At 41.3% G+C, this 24,838-nt stretch overlaps 1 protein-coding gene across 1 annotated transcript in view; it reads right to left on the bottom strand.

Moving 5' to 3' along the window:
- Positions 1-697: 697 nt before the first annotated feature.
- The window catches only part of LOC126424783 (zinc finger FYVE domain-containing protein 1-like), a 101,921-nt gene continuing 77,780 nt past the window's right edge, over positions 698-24,838 (bottom strand). The window contains exons 11-12 of the mRNA XM_050087551.1: positions 22,838-23,078; positions 698-8,480 (exon numbers count right to left, since the gene is read on the bottom strand). Of these exons, the coding sequence (XP_049943508.1) occupies positions 22,855-23,078 (224 nt within the window). The 3' untranslated portion in view covers positions 698-8,480; positions 22,838-22,854. The remainder of the gene's footprint in view (positions 8,481-22,837; positions 23,079-24,838) is intronic.

The following is a 24,838-nucleotide window of genomic DNA, read 5'->3' on the forward strand; positions in this document are numbered from 1 at the left end:
TACCCCCTGCCCTCCTCCTCCTTGTCCTCAGTTTTCCCCATCCAGTTTCTCCTAACCATTTCCTCTTTTCTCCCTTGAAGATGGAACCTGTGATTCAGAATTTCTTACTATTCACTGTACTGGGAATTGCAACTCATGTACATCCAGCAGTCTCATTCAAAATTTAACAAATTTCTGAATAGAAATTTTACTTTTATACAATCAACTATTGTTTTGTCAATTTTTTCATACTAAGTTAAACACCATTAGATAACTGCACTTAAATGTGCGTGGCCCTTACTACTGGTACACACAATATTGAAAATAACATCCCAGCTGTCAGTTATGGAAAAAAGCCATTTGCTCTGAATATAACTTGTAGCTTATGTAATTTAACTGAAACAATGTACTAACTTCTTGTCAGGTTGCCATATGTAAGTGTTGGCCCCTCATAGTATGTATAATTTAATCAATGTTATCATTGCACCGTTGAGATGGCATTTGATGTGTATCATGGCACATTTTCCACTGTGAGTGCATGTGGATATAAGGTAACTAGCAAAACACACTTCTAACATAAGCAGAACTGGTGTGACTGTATGTGGTGTTCTTTTGTAATTAGGCAGTTATTTTCACAACAAATCAGTTACATATGAACAAATGTGAAAACAATCTTGAACTAAACATGTAGCAAAAATAGAAAAAAAAAAACACAGAATGAAAATTAAAATAATGTTTCCATTTATTTCTTCTTCTTTTTAACATACATGTACCAGCTGTTACTTATGGCCTACATCTACATAACAAACAGCACCACAAGTGACAAATGAGGAGCTGCCTCACTCTTATCACATAAAATTTGTGGCATTTCTTATAGTATACCTGTGCAGACCCTGCTACATCCAGTCAGAGAAAAGATTATCTTCTCTTCCTAATTCTCTCCTCCAAAAACCAAGGGAAACAACTTACTACAAAATCAGTCTTCTTATTAGTCAGTCACATTCCACTGCATAGAAAGAGTTAGATTTATCATTAAAAATCTTATCAAATATGTCAAAGGGCCAGGCTTACAAGAAACAGTACCCCCCCCCCCCCCCTTCATGTAATCGTTTCCTTTGCAGAAATAGAAGACAAAAGTGTATTTTGTCTAACTCCTGCCTTTCTTATAATATTAATGAGAGGGGGCTGCAGTTGTAATGGCTCAAGACTGATTTCACTGTTCATATCATTATTTCAATTTGCTGTTGATTTTTGCTTGTAAGCACAGCCCTTTTATCTCTTAAATTACTGTTTGTAACTTAATTTACGACATTCAAACATGAATTTTATTAAAGTTTGTATTAACCATTAAGATGCTAAACTGAAAGCCAACATGATGATGAATATTCTTTAGCAGCTGCAAACCGCTTTTTGACTTTGAAATTTTAAGGGAAATGAAACCTGGGTCAAACAAAGTCCGTGGTGCTTTCACATTGTAGCAATTCATGTAATAAATAGAAGCTGTGTGGGAACCATAACTGTTTTGGTAAAGGGAGGAAAACTCATATTTAAATTTTACCAGTAAAAGCAGCAAATGCAAAGTGGAAAATGCTAAAATAAACTTGCCACCGCATAAATAGGCTCCACAGCAGGTTTTTTTTTACGACCCCAACATGATGAGAGAAATTACTGTGAAAATAATACGAGAGGAGAATGCATGCATGTTCCTCAAAAGCTCCTTTTCCCCTTTTAAAACACTGACGAGAACAAAAATTCAGGCGAGACTATTCCTAAACTTTTTATGGGTAAGGTCACAACCTCTCACTAAAATAAATATAATCATCGTTGTGTTACGAAATCTTGACTAATCAATATATTATTTCTACAATCCAAATGACTGCCGTTGCCAACCTCAGTTAAAAAGGGTAGCTGATACAAAGAACCATTGTCTGAGGAAATATGCAGGAAGAATATGGTAGTAGAACCAAATTTCAGGAAAAGTGTAATATTTATGATCTTACCAGGGACCAGAAAGCAAAGAAGTTCATCGCACTATTCTCTTTAGATTTCAATGAAGATAAATTGGAGAAAGAAATGTTGGTATTGTAATTCAGAAGGTATTTTGCTCAGAGTGACATTTCTTGAATCAAAGAAAGGTGATAAAACGAGCATTTCCTCAACTCTGCTGTGGCACTGTGATGGCACACCTAGTGAAAATTTAGATACTGATGTTGAGCTAAATACCACTTTGCTGCAGATGCAAAGGTAGAAATACTAATGGTAAAGGTAATGTAGCAGTCAACACGACAAACAGAGTGCAAATGTCCAATGACAGAAAAAACAGCATTACAAGCTTCCATTACACTCAGAACATCATATCAATGAACAAATACTTTAAGGATAAATACTTCTACTGATGAAAACGAGACAAGTCATTTGTAAATAAATTAAAATTTAAGGAACGTACTATAAAATGCACCTTGCTTGTCGGAAAAAAAATTGAAATCCTACACACAAATACAAGGTGGAGCCTTAGTAAAACACTAACTGGCTTTGAAAAATGTTAATTATATGTTGTATCCTCACATCACACAAAGAGTATCATTATAACAACAAAAACAATTATTGATAAAATTATTTAATTGGATAGATAAATCTACTCACCAAGTGGCAAGGGACACACACACACACACACACACACACACACACACACACACACACACAGAGAGAGAGAGAGAGAGAGAGAGAGAGAGAGAGAGAGAGAGAAGACTGTTGTCACTGGCAAGCTTTTGGAGCGAGTGGCTCCTTCTTCAGGAAGAAAGATCGAAGAGGAAGGAAGAAGGGTGAAGGAAAAGGACTGGAGAGGTCTAAGCAAAGGGATAGATTTTGGGAAAGTCACCCTGAACTGCGGGTCAAGGGAGACTTACCATACGGGATAAGAAGGAAAGACTCTTTCCTTCTCTTCCTGTGTGGTAGTCTCCCCTGACTCGCAGTTCTGGGTGACATTTCCCAAAATGTACCCCTTTTCCTATTCTCCAGTCCTTCACCCTTCTGCCTGAGGAAGGAGCCAATGACTCCGAAAGCTTGCCAATCACAACAGTCTTATGTGTGTGTTCTGCCGCCGCTTGGTGAGTAGATTTTTTTTATCTGTCTAATTAAAAGGTATCATTAGCAGTTTCTCTTGTTGTTATGTCATTATCAGATGATTTCTTTAAAAATATAGGAAAAAGGGGGATAGTAAAATACTGGAAAATTTCTATATACAACTATACAAACATGAATGTCAAAGAGTGACTCATAAGATATACTCTGTCTGTTTAAACTGAACGCTACAGTTAATTATGTAGGATTATACGATTATTTAGTTTCCTAATATTGCTATCTCCCTTTTCTTTTTAAATAGATCATCTGAGGAAAACTTGATAAGTTGAAACTGTTGATGATTCCCTTTGTGTGATCTTAGGCTGAAATATATAATTAAAAAAAATACTTATCTGCCCGTTACTGCATGTATTTGTGTACCACTTCTTTTTGTGGCCACAAGATGTACCCAATGGCACAATGCAGTCTCAGTTTGGAATTCAAGAAACAAGCCATAGACAGCATTTGCCTTTTGAAAAGATGATGTGTTCTACTTGTTTCCTGTATTTCAGCTATATGAGGTTGCTGGGGATAGTCTGTGTTGGTCCAGAAGTTGTTCATCATGTACAAGTCCTCAAGTTGCATTAGTTTTGTTTTCTGGGTACAGGCAGAAGACAAGGAAGATGATGAATATAACAAAAGCTGACAAAGATTCATACTTACATTTTAGACAACAGTGAATATGTGAATAACTAACATCAAGCCAGAGATGATTTGGCAACAAGGATGTGATTCAGACTTCTATAAAAAAAAAAAAAAAAAAATAAATAAATAAAAAAAAATTAGATACTAGAACCCACCAGGTTCTCCAACAGAGAAATAGTAAAAAATACAATGCATAAAGAGCAAAGTAGCTAATGGAGAAATAGGTAAGTCCTTGTTGAGAAAATCAATTTATTACTATTATGACCAAACAGATGGACATGGTACGAACTTCACAAAATGAACCTATAGGTTGAGCAATATATCCACATGGAAATAATTATCAGTAGCCATGTAACGTAACTACACAAAGCCTTAAAAATTATACATACGATAATGCAAGATAAAAAGGGGAACATGATACCACAAAAAATTAAAATATGTAGACCTTGTGCTAAAATAGAGTAACTAATATGCTCACCTGAAGCTTCTGCAAACCTATGCTATATATGCTAACTTAATAGTTCCTTTCCACAAATCAATATGAAGTATGTAGCAGAGTTGGTGTAAGTAGTATGTGCTGATGATGGTAGCACACAGAAATGCTGTTAGCACTGTAGTGGCAGGCTTCATTTAACTTGTGTGTTTGTATGCATTTTGGGAGGTGGGAGGGGGGGGGGGGGGGAGATGTGAAGAAAACATGAAGGCTTTCAGTTTTAACAAAGTAATGGCACAGTTCATGATACAAGAAAAAGTTGACTTTCAATTGATGTTCCTCAAGGCCATTATTCAGTAAAATGGAAAATTTTAAAATGTTCAAGGACTTCATTCCCAAAACCTAACTGTAATGGAACAGTTATTTATTACATTATCTACTGAGGTAATGGCATTTGAAAGCTCAGGAAAAGAAGTGTGCGGTGATATGGCATTTATTAATATTTGCAATGTTATTTTTTGTTCAAGAGATGCAGAAACATGCTACACTTTAAATGTTAAGTACCTGTTAAATGCTTGTTGGTGTCCCTGCACCCACCAAGTGTTGGGAAGGAACACTTTGCTTGTTTCTCAGGCTGCCAATAGCTTCCATAAGAGCTCTTTACACCATGTTGCTCACTTGCTTGTACACTGATAATAATTCTTCTTTTGGATTAATTTGTTAAATTTAAATTTATCCATGTTCAGATGTTAATGACTGCTCTATCATACAACCTGCTAAACATTTTTCCCACCTCTACATTTTCTGATGACGAAAGTTCCCGACAGTCTGGGAGTTAATTTATTGCATGTTTCTGATTATTTTTGATGAGTTTTCACTTTAAACACTGACTGTGTACTTCCCTGTAGAAGCTATCAGATGCCATTACATGTAAAAGAGCAGTATAAGGTGTTGTAAATATTATAGTAGCTTCAATACCATGGTAGATGAAGTGTTACAGGTAGCAACAGGAAATGCAGGATAAATATTATGATGGCACACAATATGTGGGACATCCTGTGCACAGTGCACAGCTCTTGAGGATTTGAGAACAACTGATGTCACTACAAAATTATTCCATTATGGTGGTGAAATGTTAATCACCACGATAATTAATATCCTGAAGCAATTTCTGATGATATGCAACACTTTTACTGTTTCTCCACTATGAGAAAGGAATGTATTGATACAAAATTGTGTGCTCCGTTGTGATAAATATGTGGCCCTTGGGAAAACCAATTGCAACAAACATTTGACTTTTCAACAGTGGAAAACACTAAATTATATATGTTTCAATAAGAGAATGCCTGATACAAAACCAAGAAAATATTAAGCGAGCTGAATGAATGCGCAGAGCAAAAGTATCATCACATTTTAAGGAACTTAAGAAAATGCTTAAAGTAATCTATTAAAACGGCAATTCACACACTATGAAGGACTAGGCATTATGGAATGGTTCCACGTATCTTCAACACAGTGTCTTTACACAAACAACTACATAGCAAGCAAGCTAGCTCTTTCTTCTCTTCACAAATACTTTGGTTTGAGAGTACATCTCATTAGTACATAGATTACACCTTTCACTCATCTGACAGAATTTTCAAGTAACTGAAAATTTTTCTGTATTACAAATGAAAGACATATACTGGACAAAGTAAAATTGCCACACCCTACTTGGCAAGAGCTTACAATTCTGATCACCTCCACAATACAAACAACAATCCAGAGCTATCAGCAATCAACTTTCAAATCCTTACTTTGACAAAGTAATCACACTTCTTCAAGAATCACACACAGAAAAATTTAAAGACAAGTGAAGGTTCCTTTACCTTTTAAAATCTTATGCATCTCTTAAACAATTTTCTTTGAAACATGCAGAAATGTCTGTTCATATCAAATAATGATTCCAACAATGAAATAGTCATATATATAGAACTCCTCATTGTATTAAAAAAACAATAGGTCCATTTACTATGTAGACACTACTAACCTAGCAGTTGTTGCAAATAATGTATCTACACCTACAGCCTTCATGACCACACACGGGTTTCACAAGGCTTCCCTTCAAGAGAAATTACGAAGATTGTATATTCTTCATCATTTGTTAATGCTACTTATAAAAATATGTTGATAAATTCTTCAGAAGAGAAACCAGCAAAAAGAGGTACTCATCATTTAATTTCATCTCCAGATGCAAAAGACTGAACCACACGATGCACCCAGTAGTACCACTGTTCTAACAATCTCGTTTTATTTATAAAATAGCAGATAATTTGTTGTTTTGTATCAGGGCATAGAATCTAATTGGACCTCTCTGTTCCACAATGATGTCTTTACATAGGATCAGTTAAGAAGAATGAAACAATTATCACAACTGAGTAAGTACAACAGAAGATTGCACAGAGTACCACTCTAAACAAAACCTCTGGAAGCTTTATCTGTAATTTGCATGCTACTGACATGACAGGAGTGCTTCTGACATTAACACTATGATCATGTGAGAGAGAAATTAACACATTATCTGTAGCAAGTATAATGTGTACTGGAACTAGCAAAAATGAATTTGGTTGCATTTGTACAGCCCCAACTGCATGTTTTATAATTACAGCTCTATGCCATGATGTTAATGATGGTTCTTTAACATTGTGAAGAGACATAAACCTATGCATAAACAAAAGTGCAATGCACTGCTTTATGTAAGCAATAAATCAGGGAAGTCTACACAAAAAATCTGCAGAACTGATGCATAATGCAGCTCCTCTGGAAACTTGAGTGGTATCCTTTTTGATAAGCAAATTAATTTTAGGCTGTGTCAGTCAAAGTTATTACATTAGCCTTACACAAAATGATAACACAGTGACAAGGAGGATGAGAGTTTTCCAGATAATTTTGTTTCTTTGGTGAAGATACAATTCAGATGAAAGGGAAAGTAAATCACCATGATATGAGATATGGAGAACCTAGAGATCTGCCAAAATTCAATATGCAGTGCAATGTCATAAAGAATGGTATATGGCCCATTTATTTTTATGGAATGTAACAGAACTGCTGGAACATCTTAAAATGTTACAACACTGGCTAATCCTACAGTTTGATGAGGACTGGAGACAGTACATTCTTCACATCATCAACGTCACCACAAATTGTGATATTAAAACACCTACTTCATCATTGCATTGATAAGAAGATGGATGTTCTTCCATTTCACAGGTGCGCCAGAGGTGATCCCCCTTGTATGATTTCTGAAATTAAAAATCTCATGCTTACTGGTTTTGAATCTACATACAGTAAAGTGTTGTGCTTGGCAAGAATTTTGATAACATTTAGCGATATGCATTTCTTGTTTTGAATGACTGTAACATCAGTTAAGATTCCAGAGATCTTGTGTGAATTTCTGTGTTTGGTCTTCTGCCATACCTTCCTTGAATTATGTGAACTTGTTTCTTTCTTTTTGCCCTGCCCAATACTCTGATAGTACAACAGTCAGTGTCATGGATGGCACCCAATTCTTACAAATTGAGCAAAAATATATGCCAGTGTCCACCAGAAGGTGCAATCCACACAAAATTACAAGCAAGGAAGAAGTACGTGGGAATTTTTCAGACATGCCTGAGACTATTCGGCACTGAATTCCAAGAAACGTGAACTGGCCTCGTTTAGGGTGCTTACTAAAACAGCACAAAAAGATGGAAACTGAACTTGTGCAATAAATGGAAGACAAATGAATACGTAAGATATTTTTGTAAATATGCCACTGATATACTCTTGTTCCTTTAACTATATCAATTTACTTTCAAATCTTCATGTTTTATCCTTCAATATATAAAAATAGAGATAAATTTCTATTTCCATGAGGCTAAAATCTTGTGATGTTATATAGGTAACAGTTCAACAATGTTAACTTCTTAGCATAGTCTGCTATAGGTTTAGAGTCTAACACTTCTTTCTCTTTTAACAGCACAAACAGAAGTAAACTCTGGTTATACATCTCTTCTTTAGGAGTAGTACTACTACTTTTACGGGACAATATAAAGTGGCTACTACATAGTATGCCCTTGATTATTTGTGAACATCATGTAGTTGATTTTTTTTGTACTTTTATAATATACTGTAGCTTTACTCTAGCTTTCACAAAGAAAGCTGCATTGGAAACAATTCTGATGGAGTACACAACCTCAGGTTATAACAGATAATTGTGGAGAAAGCATGCAACTGTCGGTCCCAGGTATAGTGTAGCAGCATTGTTGACGTAAATGGCAAAGTGCTGAAAAGATAAAGAACAGCATTTAATAATGTTCCATACAAATACTCTGCTTGATAATTGCTAAGGAACCACTCCATATTGTGTTATAGCCTTTGTTAACATAGGTAGTACCAGGCAGTACATTTGTGTTCCTCCCTCACGACATGCAAGGTTAAAATTTTCTGCACAGAATGTCTTCTGAGAACATCCCACAGATGCTCTAGAGGGTTTGGGCCTGGCTATATGTTCACTCCATGTTATCACATTTTATTGTTCAGGCTATAAGGTCAGTTCTGTTGAGATGATTGTTGTCATTCATAAAAATTAATGGTACACTCTACCAGAAAAATATAAAACATTCCCTGTACAACAGTTCACCTTTCCCAACTCTTCTGTGGAGATGTGTAGTTATGTTTTTTTAATTAGTCAAAACATCCAACCAGACTGTGGGGACTCCACATCTACCCTAACTGTTGTGCTTCAGTGTCTCTTAAATTGGTAACATTTGCTTTGCTTTGCTTTGCTTTGCGGCTCAAAAAACAACTGGGGTCATACGCGCCCAAGTCAAAACTGTAGAACACGAACACACAGAGGAGTCAGTCCCAGTGGACAGAATAGGAGACAGCTAAATACAGGCACATGCAAAAAGGGCTAAAAAACACCATAAAGAAACGGAGGTCCAAAACTAAAAATTACATGGCCTTCGCCATATTGCTACAGCAGATAAAAAGTAAAATGCGGTCGACAGCCCACCCCTCATTTGCTAAACCGGCTGATAAAGCAGACGGCAAACCCAAGCTGGAACGTAAATTGTTAAATAAAATAAAATAAAAAAAGAGCATTCCAGCAGGAAGTGGCAGAGAGTTAAAATTTGGGCACAATGTGTACAAAGTGGTGAGGGAGCGTCACTCAGCAAATGACTATGGCTAAAAAGGCAGTGCCCAATACGCAGCTGAGTTAAAATAATCTTCTCCCGGAGCCGAGTTAAAATAATCTTCTCCCGGCGGGAGGGCCAACAGTAGGTCGCCCAAGGTGCTGGGACCAACTTAAAAAGCCAAAGCTCATTCCCGTGAAGGGAGGACCACTGGCAACGCCAAATGGACACCACCTCCTGACAGATGGCAACGAAGAGATCATTGGAGGGAATATAGGTACTCACGGCCTGAGGAACGAGGACTGCAGCCTTGGCAGCAGCATCAGCAAACCTCTCTTCCTGGCAGACCGACATGACCACGGACCCACAGAAATATGACACTGGCTCCATGAAGAGTGAGCAAGTGACAGTTTTCCTGGACCCGCTGCACTGAGGGATGAGGAGTGTAAAACACACATAGACTTTGGAGGGCACTGAGTGAGTCTGAGCACAGAGCTCGGCTGTAAATACTGAGGAGTGTGCCACAAAGATACAGGAGACAATGTCGAAGGGACACCCGACCCTATGATCAGTCCGAGAGCCATTAGTGTAGACAAAGGTACTATCGCGAAGGTCATGAAACTGGGGGTGATATACCTAGGCTGGAGTAGTGTCCTTGGGAAGCGAATGAAGGCCAAGGTTAACATAGGCCACTTCACGAAGCCAAGATGGTGAAGGGTTCACACCCACTGGGAAAGTTCAAGGTAGTGTGAAGTTAGGCCACTGTAGCGCCCCATACTGATGATCAAAGGAATCATCACAGGAGGAAGCATAGTGGGGTGGCCATGCATGGCAGACAAATGGCATGCATATTTGCTGTGGAGAAAGTCACTGCGGTAGGACAGTGGTAGTTCAGCAGCTTCAGCATACAGACTCTCAACCGGGCTGTTGTAAAAGGCGCCCGTGGCCGAACGAATGCCATGATGGTGGATAGTGTTGAGACAGCGGGAAGAGGGATGGGCTTGCAGATGCATAAACAAAGCACCCATAGTCTAGTTTCGAATGGACGAGGGACCGGTACAAATGGAGGAGGATGGTTCGATCAGTACCCCAGGAAGTACCATTGAGGACACGTAGGAGATTGAGCGATCTCCTACAGCAGGTTGTCAGGTAAGACACAGGGGAAGTCCAAGAGTTTCCTATCGAGCATGAGCCCCAGAAATTTCGTAGTTTCAACTAATGGAAGGGCAACAGGCTCAAGATGTAGAGGTGGTGGGAGAAACCGCCAGAAATTCGTAAAGACGGTTTTGTCAGGGTAAAGCAGAAGCCATTGTCGATGCTCCAGGAGTGAAGACGATCAAGACAGTGCCGCTCAGTGAGACAGGTCCATGAAGAACTGCAATAGATGGCACAATCGTCTACAAAAACAGAGCTGGAGATGCCCAGGAGGAGACAGGCCATTATAGGGTTAACGGCAATAGCAAAGGGGACGACATTCAGGATGGAACACTGAGGCACACCATTTTCCTGGATAAAGGTGTCCAACAAGGCAGAACCCACAAGCACCTTGAAAACTCGGTCTTGTAAAAATGCCTGAAGAAAACGGCAGGCGCCCATGGAAGCCCCACGTGTAAAGAGTATGGAGGATACCAGTTCTCCAGCAGGTGGCGTAGGCCTTCTCCAAATCGAGTAACACAGCCACAGTCTGGGATTTCCGCAGAAAACCATTCATGACATGGGTGGACAAAGTAACGAGATGGTCAACTGCAGAACGACGTGCTCGAAATCCACACTGTGCATTCGTTAGTAAATGGCGAGACTCGAGCCACCACACCAGCCAGGCATGAATCATATGTTCCATCACCTTGCAGACATAGCTGGTAAGAGAGATGGGGCGGTAGGTAGAAGGAAGGTTTTTGTCCTTACCGGGCCTAGGTGTGGGATGGTGGCTTCAGGCCAGTGTCCAGGACGTGTCCTCAGCCAGATGTGGTTGTACGTGTTAAGCAGAAAGTGCTTGCCCTCAAGAGAAAGGTGCTGCACCATTTGACTGTGGATGGCGTGTTTGGCCCTGGGGTGGAGGATCAGGATGAACTGAGAGCGTGTCTGAAATCCAGCATAGTGAAGGCGGCACTGTATTACTCATGATTCTGAGAAGAGAAGGGTATCACCCGAGCCTCCTCCATTCACTTCCGATGGATGAAAGCAGGGTGATAGTGGGAAGAGCTCAAAACTCCTGCAAAATGGCGGCCCAAGGTGTTGGAGATAGCAATAGGGTCCACGACGACATTGTTAGCTACTGTCAGGCCGGAAATTGGGGAATGGATCTTGGTTCGAGAGAGCCATCTGAGGTTGGCCCAAATGACAGAGGAACTGTTAAAGAACTAGTGAATGAAATCCATCTAGTCCTTTTGCTATCCCAGAGAACTCTACGACATTTTGCATGCATCTGTTTATAATGAATGCAGTTTTCCGGCGCAGGGTGGCGGTTAAGAATGCGGAGAGCACGTCTCCGTGCACGAATTGCGTCGAGGCATGCCTCCGTGAACGGGACTGGGACACAACGTGAGATAGTCCACCTGGTCTTCACAACTGGGGAAATCTTGTTCTTCGAAGGTTGCCAGGGAGGGATAAAGCTGCCAGTCAGCCTTAGTGAGCCACCATTTGGGCATGCATGCGGAGAGCACACGGGAAATGGTCGCTCGAGTAGGACTCAGAAAGAATGGACGATGGGCAAGCTGGGCAGTGCAAAAGGATAGGGCCAAATGGGAATAGGTGTGCAAGGAGTCAGAAAGGAAATTGGGTGCTCTAGTGTTAAGGCAGAAGAGGTTAAGTTGGTTAAGAAGGTCAGCCAAGAGGGCACCTCTCTGACAGGTCCTGGGAGAATCCCTAATGGAATGATCTGCATTAAAGTCACCGAGTAGCAAAAACAGGGGAGGTAGCTGCCCCATAAGTTGAAAGAAGTCTGCCCTGGTGACAGTGAATGATTGAGGGACATAGATAGTACAGAGAGAAAAAATCCAGTGGGGAAGGAGAAAGCGAACTGTCACAACTTGAAGACTGGTAGTCGGCAAAATGGGCTGACTATGAATGTCATCCCATATGAGCAGCACGACGCCCCCATGAGAGGGAATGCCCACCTCAGGGGTAAGGTCAAAACGAATCGGTAAGAAATGTGAAAGCTCGAAGCGGTCGTGAGGGCGCAATTTCGTTTCCTGAAGGCAGAGTACAAGGGGATGCTGCCACACTAAAAGCAGCTGTAAATCCTCTTTGTGGGACTGAAGGCCACAAACGTTCCATTGGAAGAGAGTCATGATGATGAGACAGGGTGTCACCTCGGCGGCTGCCGGGTGACAGATGGGGAAGAGGAGCTGCTACAGAGCACAGAAGTAGGAGGATGTGCTCCATGGGTCCACATAAGCATCAGCTTGCTTGTTCAGTTGGTCTGGAGAGTCCAACGCTAAAAAACAGTTGTTGGTGCACACCAGTGACACCAAGGCTGGCCGGGCTAAGGTATCACGTGCCAACACCATCGAAGAGGATCTTCGAGGTGGCGAAGGAGAAGACTGTTTGCCTCTGGAGGACTTCTTTGAGCCATTCTGGGTAGATGAAGGTGGTTTCGCCCCTTGAGGCAAGAGTTTGATGGCTTGTTGCACAACTTGATGGGTGAGGGGGGCCGGGAGGGGGGGGGGGGGTTGGTGATGCTACAATGACACTGGGCGATTTCACGACCTCAGAGCTGAATTGGAGGTTGCATATCAGCGTAGCCACGTCCATCATGGAGCGAGGGGTAACAAGAACAGAACTACAGGTGAAACTACCTGGCAGATTAAAAATTTGTGCCGGACCGAGACTCAAACTCGGGACTTTTGCCATTCGCGGGCAAGTGCTCTACCATCTGAGCTACCTAACCACGACTCACGCCCCATCCTCACAGCTTTACTTCTGCCAGTACCTCGTCTCCTACCTTCCACACTTTACAGAAGCTCTCCTGCTTACCTTGCAGAACTTGCACTCCTGAAAGAAAGGATATTGTAGAGACATGGTTTAGCCACAGCTTGGGGGTGTTTCCAGAATGAGATTTTCACTCTGCAGCGGAGTGTGTGCTGATATGAAACTTCCTGGCAGATTAAAACTGTGTGCCGGACTCAGACTTGAACACGGGAATTGGAAGGTAGGAGGCGAGGTACTGGCAGAAGTGAAGCCGTGACGACGGGGCGTGAGTCGTGCTTGGGTAGCTCAGATGGTAGAGCACTTGCCCGCGAAAGGCAAAGGTCCCGAGTTCGAGTCTCGGTCTGGCACACAGTTTTAATCTGCCCGGAAGTTTCATATCAGGGCACACTCCGCTGCAGTGTGAAAATCTCATTCTGAGAACTATAGGTAACAGACGGGAGAACACAGGGTTTGCAACTAACCAGTAACTTACGAGCAACTGGATAAGGCACATTTTCCTTTACCCGGATCTCTTGAACAGCCCGCTCAAGATACACTGGACACTACTGAGAGGAGGCGGCATGGCCACCATTGCAGTTGATACAGCGGGAAGGAGGAGGTGGACAATCGCCCTTGTGCGCATCCCTACCACAGGTGACACATTTCGCTGGGTGTCGACATGACGTTGTAGTGTGGTTAGAATGATGACACTGGTAGCAGCGCATCGGGTTCAGAATGTATGGCTGGACCGTGATAATGTCATTGTCTGCTTTGAGCGTGGACAGAAGCACCACTCTATCAAAGGTGAGAAAGACAGCTCAGGTGGGTGCTAAGGAGGAATCTACTTTTTTTCATTACACGATGATCGGCAATGACACCCTGATCAGAGGTAAGATTGTATTTCGGTCTCTGTTAGGCCGTCGAGCAGCCTGGTGTAAATTACACCACAGGAAGAATTCAAAGTTCTTTGGGCCTCGACACGAACAGGGTAACTGTGGAGAAGCAAGGCAGCAAGCAGTTGTTGTGCTTGATAATCAGAAGTGGCCATTTTGTAAATGAGAGCACCATATCACGGGGCCAGAAATTGCATTTACATCATTCTGAATAATAAACGGATTTACCGTGGTGAAGGACAGACAGTCTTGAGTACGTGAGACCATGAGGAACCGTGGTGCAGCAGGAATGGACTTCGAATCATTGGCCTTGTTGCATTTACGTTTTGTTGAAGGTGAGTGGAAAGATGATTGACTCATTGTGAGGAAATCCCACCATGATTGCCAGTGTCTCTGGTGGCTGCTCCTTCCAACAGGGGGCCCCCTTCACAAGGGGGCACAGCCGCCTTAGGTGAGTGTTCACACCTCAGGTCACACCTCCTGAACGCCTGACGGAGGGACCAATTGACAATTTGGGAAGGTTACAGCTTGGCAGTCACCTCTCCCTGGTCCTGGCCTGCACCAGGGGGTACGTGCGAACCCCACCTGTCGACCCATGGCTGGGAATTATGCGTTACCCAGTCACCTGTTACGCGTCAGGTGCGTGTGTCGGTCTTCAGGAGCATTCAGGGGGGAAGAAGATGCTGAAGCGGAGGAACGAGAGAAGAAGGTAAACAAAGAAAGGAGAAGGGAGCGAAAAAGAAATGTGAGACCATTTGTACATCAGCGACAGAATATACAGAACATTCTCAAGAATATCCCAGACATATTCCCCAAGGGAGTGGAAAAAATAGCAAGAGGATAGACATGCAACACGGAAGGGAAAAAATGCTGCGAAGGCTGGGGCCGTGTGGTAGCCAAGCATGAACCCGCCAAAGAGTGGCGAGCCCCCGGGGCGGGAGATTGGGAACATGTTCCTCATTTTCTCCACATCCAGCAGTGACAACAATTGCATGTTATACTGAACCAGAATTCTTCTGGGAATGTTGCAGATGCCCACAACTGTGAGCCTTCTCGACTAGGAAATGACAGTGAGCTTTTTTAAATTCTTCAATGAACATCAAAAATCACAAGGTAGTTACATACTACGATTTCAGCTGTCCACTGCAGTCATCTTCATCATCAAATCTAAGCAAAAAAAATCTTCTGAATGCTGCCTGTGTGTATGAATGGTGTGTGTTCCTCTTTTGCTGATGAAAGCTGTGGCTGAAAGCTTTGTGTAAGTGTCTTTTTAATTGTGCCTAGACAGGCACAGCTTTCAGCCACAGCTTTCATCAGCAAAAGAGGAACACACACCATTCATTTTATATTATTGTTATTGCATCCTGGATTTTCCATTCTTTTTATGCTCAGAAGATATTTTTCTTTTGTTTTTACATGAGAAGACAGCTGCAACAGAAAGCTGAAATCAGCCACAGCGTGTAACTAACTTGGTCATTTAACAAACAATGAAAAAATACCTTTGCAATCCTGTATCACCCATTTTTGACAATTATGTCACACTTTAAAAAATGACAGTGTGTTGCAATCGGTGGAATGCACCATACGGGTCTCTGAATATGGATTTCAACAGAGTATATTGTGAAATGTGGTGACACCAATTCATCTCAAGCTGACCAACTGTCACCCAAGTGACACCATGTAGTGGTACTCCAACAGCAGTACTCACCATACTCTTAAATACAACACTACCAACAACTTCCTTCACCCCTGACAGTGTCTTGGGGTTAAAAATTCAACACATCAAGTTTGTCTTTTCAGTTGGACTTCGTACTGCTATTATGTGTATCATTGAGATAGGTTGCTTCACAGTACTAATAACTTCAAGGAAATATGTGGCTGCAACATAACGATGCATATGAAAATTTCATTTTCCTGTAGCAATTGTCAAGCAGTGATGTTAACAAATGAACAAGAAATAAAGGTAGTAAACTGGTTAGTTTATTGGCAGCAACATGTCAATGATATCTCATTAAGGTGTAGAAAACTTTTGTTGGTTCCATTCACAAACTAGAAGAAACAATCAGTGATGCACCCCACAGTGGGAACTATTTTCCAGGCACATGTGCAGTTTTATTAAAAAATAAATCATTCTTACTTAATTGGTAACTGGATTTATAGGTTTAAATATCATAAAGTGATGAAATGGGAAAATTCTTAACTACTGAACAGAAAGAGCTGGTAGTTTTATTGGGCCATTATTCCATACGCACACAATTTCACTTTATTATCTAGTTATTTTGAGACCCTGTAATCACTGACACAGTATATCTAATTTCACGATGAACCAGTTGCCAGTCATTTTCATATCATGGAGGGCATTATCTTTCCTTTAGTTGGCTGTCATTATTTGACAAGTCACATATATCATACAGTCAACCATTCAAAAATGATCAATATCCACAATTAACTCAGAAAAACAAAAATCCAGTCCAAATTAATAAGGCACTGTATACAAATGTGTCAATTGTCTGCACATTTTGTGAAATTTACTTAACAGTAAGCAATGTATTTCTGTAAACACACACACACACACACACACACACACACACACACACACACACCCCGAGAGAGAGAGAGATGTTTTTAGAATATTCTTGAGCAGCTGATACATTTGTGTACATATTCAGATATAAATGAGCTTTACATGCATTTTCCAAGTTATCTGTACACAATGATCACTTGAAAATGGCACAGGGGCTGACTGTGTTAGACATGACTTTTTATCTAACATTTGGAGCCTGGCAAAGGAAAAAAAAATGACATCACTTAATTTTACACCTCAGATCAAAGAAGCTAATAACATTTCTTAAAACAATTCGCTGTTATGATATGGTCCAAAAATGGTTGACCCCTCAACCTAGTCCACAAACAAATCTTTCAACCCACTTCACGATCCATTACCACACTAAAGTGAGAGATTTTCTTCACTGATAGTTCTACCACCTCCAAATGTGCCCTGAAATGAGAGAATATCGTTTTCAAAATGGTAACTGCTGTAAGTTGTGCTCAAGGCTTCCCAGTTCTGCTCCCTTCGTCTCGTCTACACCAAATGATTTTCCTGTTTTGTGTGTTCACATACAGTCTACACTGAAGCTTCCTCAACAGATTAAAAGTTGATGTTGGACTGGGGCTCTAAGCTTGAATGCTGCTGTGGTGTCATTACAATTGCAGAATGCTGTTACCAGCTGAGGTACACAGGAACAACACGTGAGCTACCCTCACAGAAAAATTCTGCCTAGTACCTCATTCTTTCTTTCCAAACATCATGGAAGCTGTCTTGCAGACTATGCTGGACTGAAGGATACTGCAGGGAAATGGCTTAGCCACAGCCAAGGGATTAGTTCCAGAAAAAATCTACAGCAGAGTGTGGCTATGCCATTTCCCCACAATATCCTTTCTTGACTGGAATACACTGTTTCAGGCTCTGAGGTATCAGGGATAAGACATAGGGACTGAAAGATTATTTACAACTTTAACAGAAACCACAGTGCAGTTGTTTATGTTGAGGGGCATGGAAGGTTGAGAAGGGAGTGAGAGTTGTTATTCAATTTGTACATTTTGAACAAGCAGTAAAGAAAATGAAAGAAACATTTGGAGAAGGAACTGAAATTCAGGGAGGAGAAATCAAACTTTGAGGTCTGCTGATGACATGGTAACTCTGACAGAGACAGCAAAGTTCTTGAAAGAGCAGATGAATGGAGTGGGCAGAATATTGAAAGGAGGATATGAGATAAACATTACAACAGCAAAATGAAGGTAATGAAATGTAGCCAGTCAAACGAAATCACGCGATGCTGAGGGAATCAGATTAGAAATACGAGGCACAAAGTAGTAGACAAGTTTTGCTGTTTTGACAGTAAAATAACTGATGACGGCCAAGGCAGAGACGACAAGAAATATGGACTGGCAATGGCAAGAAAAGTGTTTCTTAAGAAGAGACATCAAACATAGGTTTAAGTGTTAGGAAGTCTTTCCTGGAGGCATCTGTGTGGAAGTGAAATGTGGATGGTAAGTAGCCCAGACAGCAAGAGAATGGAAGATTTTGAAATAAGAAGCTACATCAAAATGCTTAAGACTGGATTTGTAAATCAAATAAAGAGTGAGGTGGTGCTGAATGAAATTGTAAAAAAAATACCTTTATGGCACATCTTGACTAAAAGGAGGTTGATAGGACACATCCAGATGTATCAAGGGATTATCAATTTGGTGTGTGTGTGGGGGGGGGGGGGGGGGCAAAAAACTGAAGAGGGAGACTGAGACCCGAATACAGTAAGTTCATATGAGTGTAGGTTGCAGAAGTTATTCAGATAGAGAGGGTTGTGCCAGATACAGCAGCATGGTGAGCTGCATCAAACCACATCTCACATGGAAGATCATAACAACAACAACATCCTTTCTTCCTAAAACACCAGCTGAGTGGGGCAAACTCCCATATAGTTTAGAAAGTAGGAGGGAAGTGCTCACAGAATACAGGCTGTGAGGACCAGAGATTGTGCTCAGGTAGCTCAATCACCCAGAGCATTCCCCATGAAGGACGATGTTTGGGATTCGTGTCCCAGCCTGGCATAAAGTTTTAATCTGTCATGAAGGTTTGAAACGGTATGTATTTCACTGCAGAGTGAAAGATTCTCTCTGGGAAGTTTTACATTGTTCCCCATATGAAGTAGTTGTGCCAACCTTTCTTGGTAATGTTATGATCACACAGCTGTGCTGCTTTTTGTTTCTAAGCAATCCACCTCGCAAGGGGCTGTTGAGTGATTAGTAGGGATATAAATAAGATATTTACCACTTTTAAGTCTGCTTTGGAACGTCTTCAGAATGCAAACCTATGAGTCTAAGTGTGTGTTTAATCATCAGATTACTTCTATCATCTACTACATCCCTTCTTCCTTTGCTAGTGTTTTATCGTTCCTTAAGCATCTTTTCCTCATCAATATTCACCTATGGTCCCATCCCCCTCCCTCGCCCCTCTTCAAAATTCTTTGTTAACACTTTCACTGCGGCTGACACTTATAAGCGTCTGCACTCACTATCGGATTACTCAGTCTAGTAGCAGTGTCTAAGCTAGCATCATAGGTATATTGTTCGTAATGGCAGCTAATGAACATCTGAATGACGTCTGTGTGACCGCTATAGGTGTCAGACGGCAAACAGACTTCAAAACATGACCACAATACAGTCGAAGCTTATTTGAAGTAATGCATCTAAGGTGTCATCATTAAGTCGGTATAGAACATGATCCTACAGATCTTACAAGGTCTTGACGTCATCCTGTAGCTCAGGTGTGCTTAGCAGCGTTGGTCACGAGCGGTACCTGCCGTTTCGGAGCGTTACTGGCCCACACTCGCACGGTGCCGGGCCGCACTGGAGAGTTGCGCGCCTACACCAATGCCGCAGTGAAAGTGTTAAGCTATGTACTGATCATTACCTTAAGTGAAGGTCATTTTGATACAATATTATTGACTCAAGTTTCATGATTTCAATATTTACTTATAATCTTGCTAATATTAGCTGATACAATTAAAAATAACCATACAGAATAAAATATACTTCAGCTACAATGCTCTATCACATTCCAGAGAAAATATATTAGCAGTGTGCTCTGTCACAAAAAAGGACATGGTTGAGCCAGAAAACTCATAACCTGAAAGAAATATTGAAAATGTTAACAAGCACAAAGTACAAGTGATGTGATGAGACAAATATGGAGCACGTTGGTGTTAAACTAGTGTTCCTGTTATTCAAAGACTGCTCGTATGCTGTAATCCATACATAATATAAAAGAGAATGTGTGTGTGTGTGTGTGTGTGTGTGTGTGTGTGTGTGTGTGTGTGAGAGAGTGTGAGAGTGTGAGAGTGTGTGTGTGTGTGTGTGTGTGTGTGTGTGTGTGTGTGTGTGTGTATGTGTGTGTGTGTGTGTGAGAGAGAGAGAGAGAGAGAGAGAGAGAGAGAGAGAGAGAGAGAGAGAAGAAATTCCCTCCTAAACCACTGGACCGATATCAACCAAACTTTGTACTTGTATCAATCACTGGCGGGCGACGACCACTGCATGACTAAGAACCACCTATCTATCACAGTTCATGAGATATGATGTCATAAACATCGAAGTGTGTGAAAAACATCTTGCATCAAGCATGAAGTTTTAATACATTTATTCTTTACTACTACAACACTCCTACAGTCAAGTCAACTGAAGGAAATCCCCAACACATTGCAGCACTTTCGATAGCTCCCAACTGCGAAGCGCAAACTGCTACAGGTGAAAACAACATCCATCAATAGAGCTGCGAAGTGACGTTGCCATGGTGATATTTACAAAATCGCACTGTAGACAAACGAAGAAACTGCGTCCAGCATACAGAAACTGTCTGGGATCAGCTCACACCCAGTTTACTGCAGGAGTACATGTAAGATTTCATTTCTAATTTCTAATTTGAAAAATGAATATGCACGCAATACTGAGTTTGTCAGCTAGTTGTGAATGCAAATCATGTCAAATGAGAGACCTCCACACAGGGAACAGCTCGTTGTAATTAGGGTCACCAACAAACCAACCACACAAGCTGACAATTCACAGTGCACACAGATGGCTATTGTGGGCATAACATTTGGAAAGGCTCTAACAACAACAACTGCACCTTAAACCAGAACTGTACAGACATATATACAGGGTGATTTTGCTAAATGGGGACAAACTGCATGAAGCTATCCCTCCAGCAGAAAAGATCGTATGGACACACGGCCAGAAATGTGTTTTGAGGGGCTTGCACCCACTTGAGATCTTTTCACAGTGTGGGTTTCAGTGTTTGAAAGCCCACATGAAAACACACCAAGGAGAACACACTAGCCAAGTGGGAATGTTCTGTCTGTGCTAGCATTTTAGGTCCACACTCAGGAGGGTGTAATGTTGTCCATGACACTGACATGCTCACACTTCGGTACTAGGGGGCATCCGCTTCACTGCTCATTCTGGTGTGGATGTGTGTCGTATTGTGCAGAGCTGAGACACAATCTTCTGGTACACTAACCAGGGACAGACTGACACAGTCTTTACACAAGGATAAGCAAATAGCGATGGGCGAGCAGCAGCATGACTGTACTGGAAAAGTCTCACAATGTGATTGTGTCATTCAGGTAAAACAGTTACACATAGGTTGTCATACCAATGAGCATATTTGTTGTTCACCATTTGCCTTTCTTGTATGAAGCAGTGTGTGCCATTTGGCATCAAGCTGTGTAACTACTTACAGCTAAGTTGTGTGGTTTGAGAATGAGCGAATGAGCCCAAAACCACTGCAGCAATAAATTGCACATTCACGCAACTGAGACAGACTAAATAAAAAATTATCAATTTTTCCTCAGCTAACATAACTGCAGCAATGTTCAAAATTGCACCTAAAGATTATGTTCATTATAAGCAGCATGTTGTCACTGAATTTCTCACTGAAGAAAGAAACTGTGGGGAATATTCAGACATTTATGTGAAGTCTATGGAACACCACAATTTGCAACGAGACCGTCCACGAATGTCGCATTTGACACACTGCAGTGTTCTGATGATGTCATTCACAAGGATCGATGCTTTATGATTCATCAATTGGAGCTGCTGCTGCCAATTGCGAAAACAACTATGGATGCAATTATCCTTGTTCTTGGATACTCAAAAGGGTGTTTATGGTGGAACACAAACCTCACAGAAAAAAAATCTTGTACTGAATTGTTGCAACATTTTGAGGTTGAAGGGGAGGTGTTCTTCTCCTGGGCTGTGACAGGTGTGATGCCAAGAAGCAGTACCATTACTTTGGAGACATACACGAGCACATTAACCACACAGTTTGATTCGACAAGATAATGCTCCGCTTCACATAGGTCTGAGGACTTCTGAACATGTCATTGTTACCCTGTCCACCCTAAGGTTCTGTACCTAACTACCTCGGACATCCACTTGTTCGGTCCAATGAAGGGCAGCTTTCGTGGAAGGTATTTTGAGGATGATGAGGACGTGATATGCACAGTGAAAAAATTACCAGAACAAGGACTGGTGCCGATAGGGCACGTAGATCCTTATTTCTAACTGGAGGGAGGCCACAGTACTGATTACAAGGAAAATTAGGGTGTGTAGATAAAATATCGTTCTTTCAAGTCTGTAAGCTTCACACTGCACAATGAATAAATGTTGAAGGGACAAAAAGTAAGGCATTATTTTCTGGGTGACTGTCACATATCCCCTCTATTTCATCCATCGGCAGTTACTTCACTGACCAAATAAGAAAACACTTACCACCTTCAGTGCCTCACTTTCTAATCTAGCTCCCTCAGCATTTCTTGATTTACATGGGATAAATTCGATTAGCGTTGTTTAACTTTTGTTAATGTTCACCTCGTAACCTCTTTTCAAGGCGCTATCCATTCTGCTCAACACCTCTCCTAAATCCTTTACCTCTGCTGCAAATGATGCTGCCATTGGAAAACTTTAAAAGTTTTTATTTCTTCTTCCTGGACTTTAATCCTCTCTCCAACTGATATTTAACTAAGATGTGCACTTTTTTTTTTTTTTTTTTTTTGTGAAACTGGTATGGTATTTCATTATTACCGGCGATGAAAAAGACACTTGCTACAGCGAGAACAGAAAATGAGAACAAGAAAAAGTGTTAAAATTACCTGATGTCAGCGTCCTGCTAGGCCTTTTTAATGCACGAGTCACAAACGCGGACAGGCGTGTCCCAGCCTCGGATGGGCACAGGCCGTCGGCTCTGCGAGCAGTCCCGGCAGACAGCACGACCGCAATCGCGGCAGTGGTGCAGTGACAGACGTGGACCGAACGTGGCACTGCAGCAGTTGCAACCCGTCGCCTCTCCATCCGGCTGCCAGTAGCTCGGCCGGGCACTCTCTTTTATCAGGTCTGCCAAAACAAGTCATCGTAGTCATCGACCCAATAGCTGTCTTAGATGACATGTATGGCAGTATATCTAACACTGCTCACAGAACAGCTTTAATGTGGTGATGCCAATTCAGTCTGTCTCCTATTTCCAATAGATGAATGCTGAGACAAGGAATTTTGAACAGTCAACCCCTGTGGTTCCCAAGTAGCATCACTACCTCGAACTAGATATAAAGTAGTCCGTGTTCCACTTAACACTTTTGTGTCTGATGGAACATATATGCTACAGTAATACATAGTTTTGAACTTTGAGATGTAGCATGTCCCAAATCATCTAATACCACACTCTAGTAAAAAAAACCTATCAAAACTCAGAGAAAAATACTACAGATATACACAAAGCTGTGAGCAAGCAAGTGGGGTGGGTACGTAGGTGGCAGAGTACGCCAAATTGAATCATCACCTTCGCCATTCCAAAAATGTCCAAAATGAGTAATTGTGTTTCCTTAGAAATTGTAGACCGTATTCAATTGGATAGATAAAAAAAAATCTCCTCACCAAGCGGCAGCTGGTGAGCTGTTGTGACTGGCAAGCTATCTGAGCCAGCAGCTCCTCCTTCAGGCAGAAGGGTTGAAGGGGAAAGAAGAAGGGTGAAGGACAAGGACTGGAGAGGTCTAGGAAAAGGAGTACATTTTGGGAAAGTCACCCAGAACCGCAAGTCAAGGGGGACTTACCTTACGGCATGAGAAGGAAAGGTCCTTTTACTTCACCCTTCTTCCTTCCCCTTTAACCCTTCTGCCTGAAGGAGGAGCTGCTGGCTCCAAAAGCTTGTCGAGCACAACAGTCTTATGTGTGTGTTCTGCTGCTGCTTGGTGAGCAGATTTTTTAGTATGGGATTTTCCATGTTTTTCTTTGTCATGAGAATAAATATGTTTAATACTGATTTGTTATTTTGTTTGTGTATTTAGCATTCTGATATAGTGCTTTATTTTTGGGGTCATAGGTCTCCTGAATGGTTTATTGTGGCCCACCACAAATTCCTCTCCTGTAACAACCCTTCCCTCTCAGAGTAGCACACATGCACCCTATGTTCTCAGTTATGTGCTGGATGTATTCCAGTCTCTGTCTTCCCACATATTTTTTACCCTCTACATCTCCCTCTAATACCATGAAGGTTATTCCTTGAAGCTTTAACATATGTCCCATCATCCCGTCAGTATTTTCCACCTGTTCCTCTTATTGATTCAGTGGAGATCATCATCATGTTTTATCAATCCATCCAATTTTCAATATCATGGTATAGCATCACATCTCAAACCCTTCGATTCTCTTCTCTACAAACAAAAATTTTACTTTGAAAATCCTAGGTTCACATGATACCATAGAGCTTGTTAGCTTTGTAGAACACATTTATCTCACCAGGTTGATTTTCATAAATGGTCAAATTCAATTTTTTTTTAATGGTATGTGCAGTCACTGTTTCTGTATCTTGATTCATGCAAGAACAAATACAACCTCTGGGAGGTGCAATAACACGCAGTTAAGCTCCTAAGGGCTCAACACCGATTTTAACGGTTGCTTGCTTTCATGCACATGCCAGCGCTTGTGTCATAAATATGCTATCTACAGATGTGGTCGGTCGTGAACTCCCACTAAGAGAAAGACAAGAGGCGTACTAAATTTTACAGTCGTGTGTTGGAAGAATGTTGAACAGTAATTCACACACAGGGAATGTTGTCCAAGATTGAAAAAATTGTGAAAGTTGAAGCCCTATTCAAATC

Source organism: Schistocerca serialis, chromosome 10 (genome assembly GCF_023864345.2).
Source record: "Schistocerca serialis cubense isolate TAMUIC-IGC-003099 chromosome 10, iqSchSeri2.2, whole genome shotgun sequence".
NCBI classification, from domain to species: Eukaryota; Metazoa; Arthropoda; class Insecta; order Orthoptera; family Acrididae; genus Schistocerca; species Schistocerca serialis.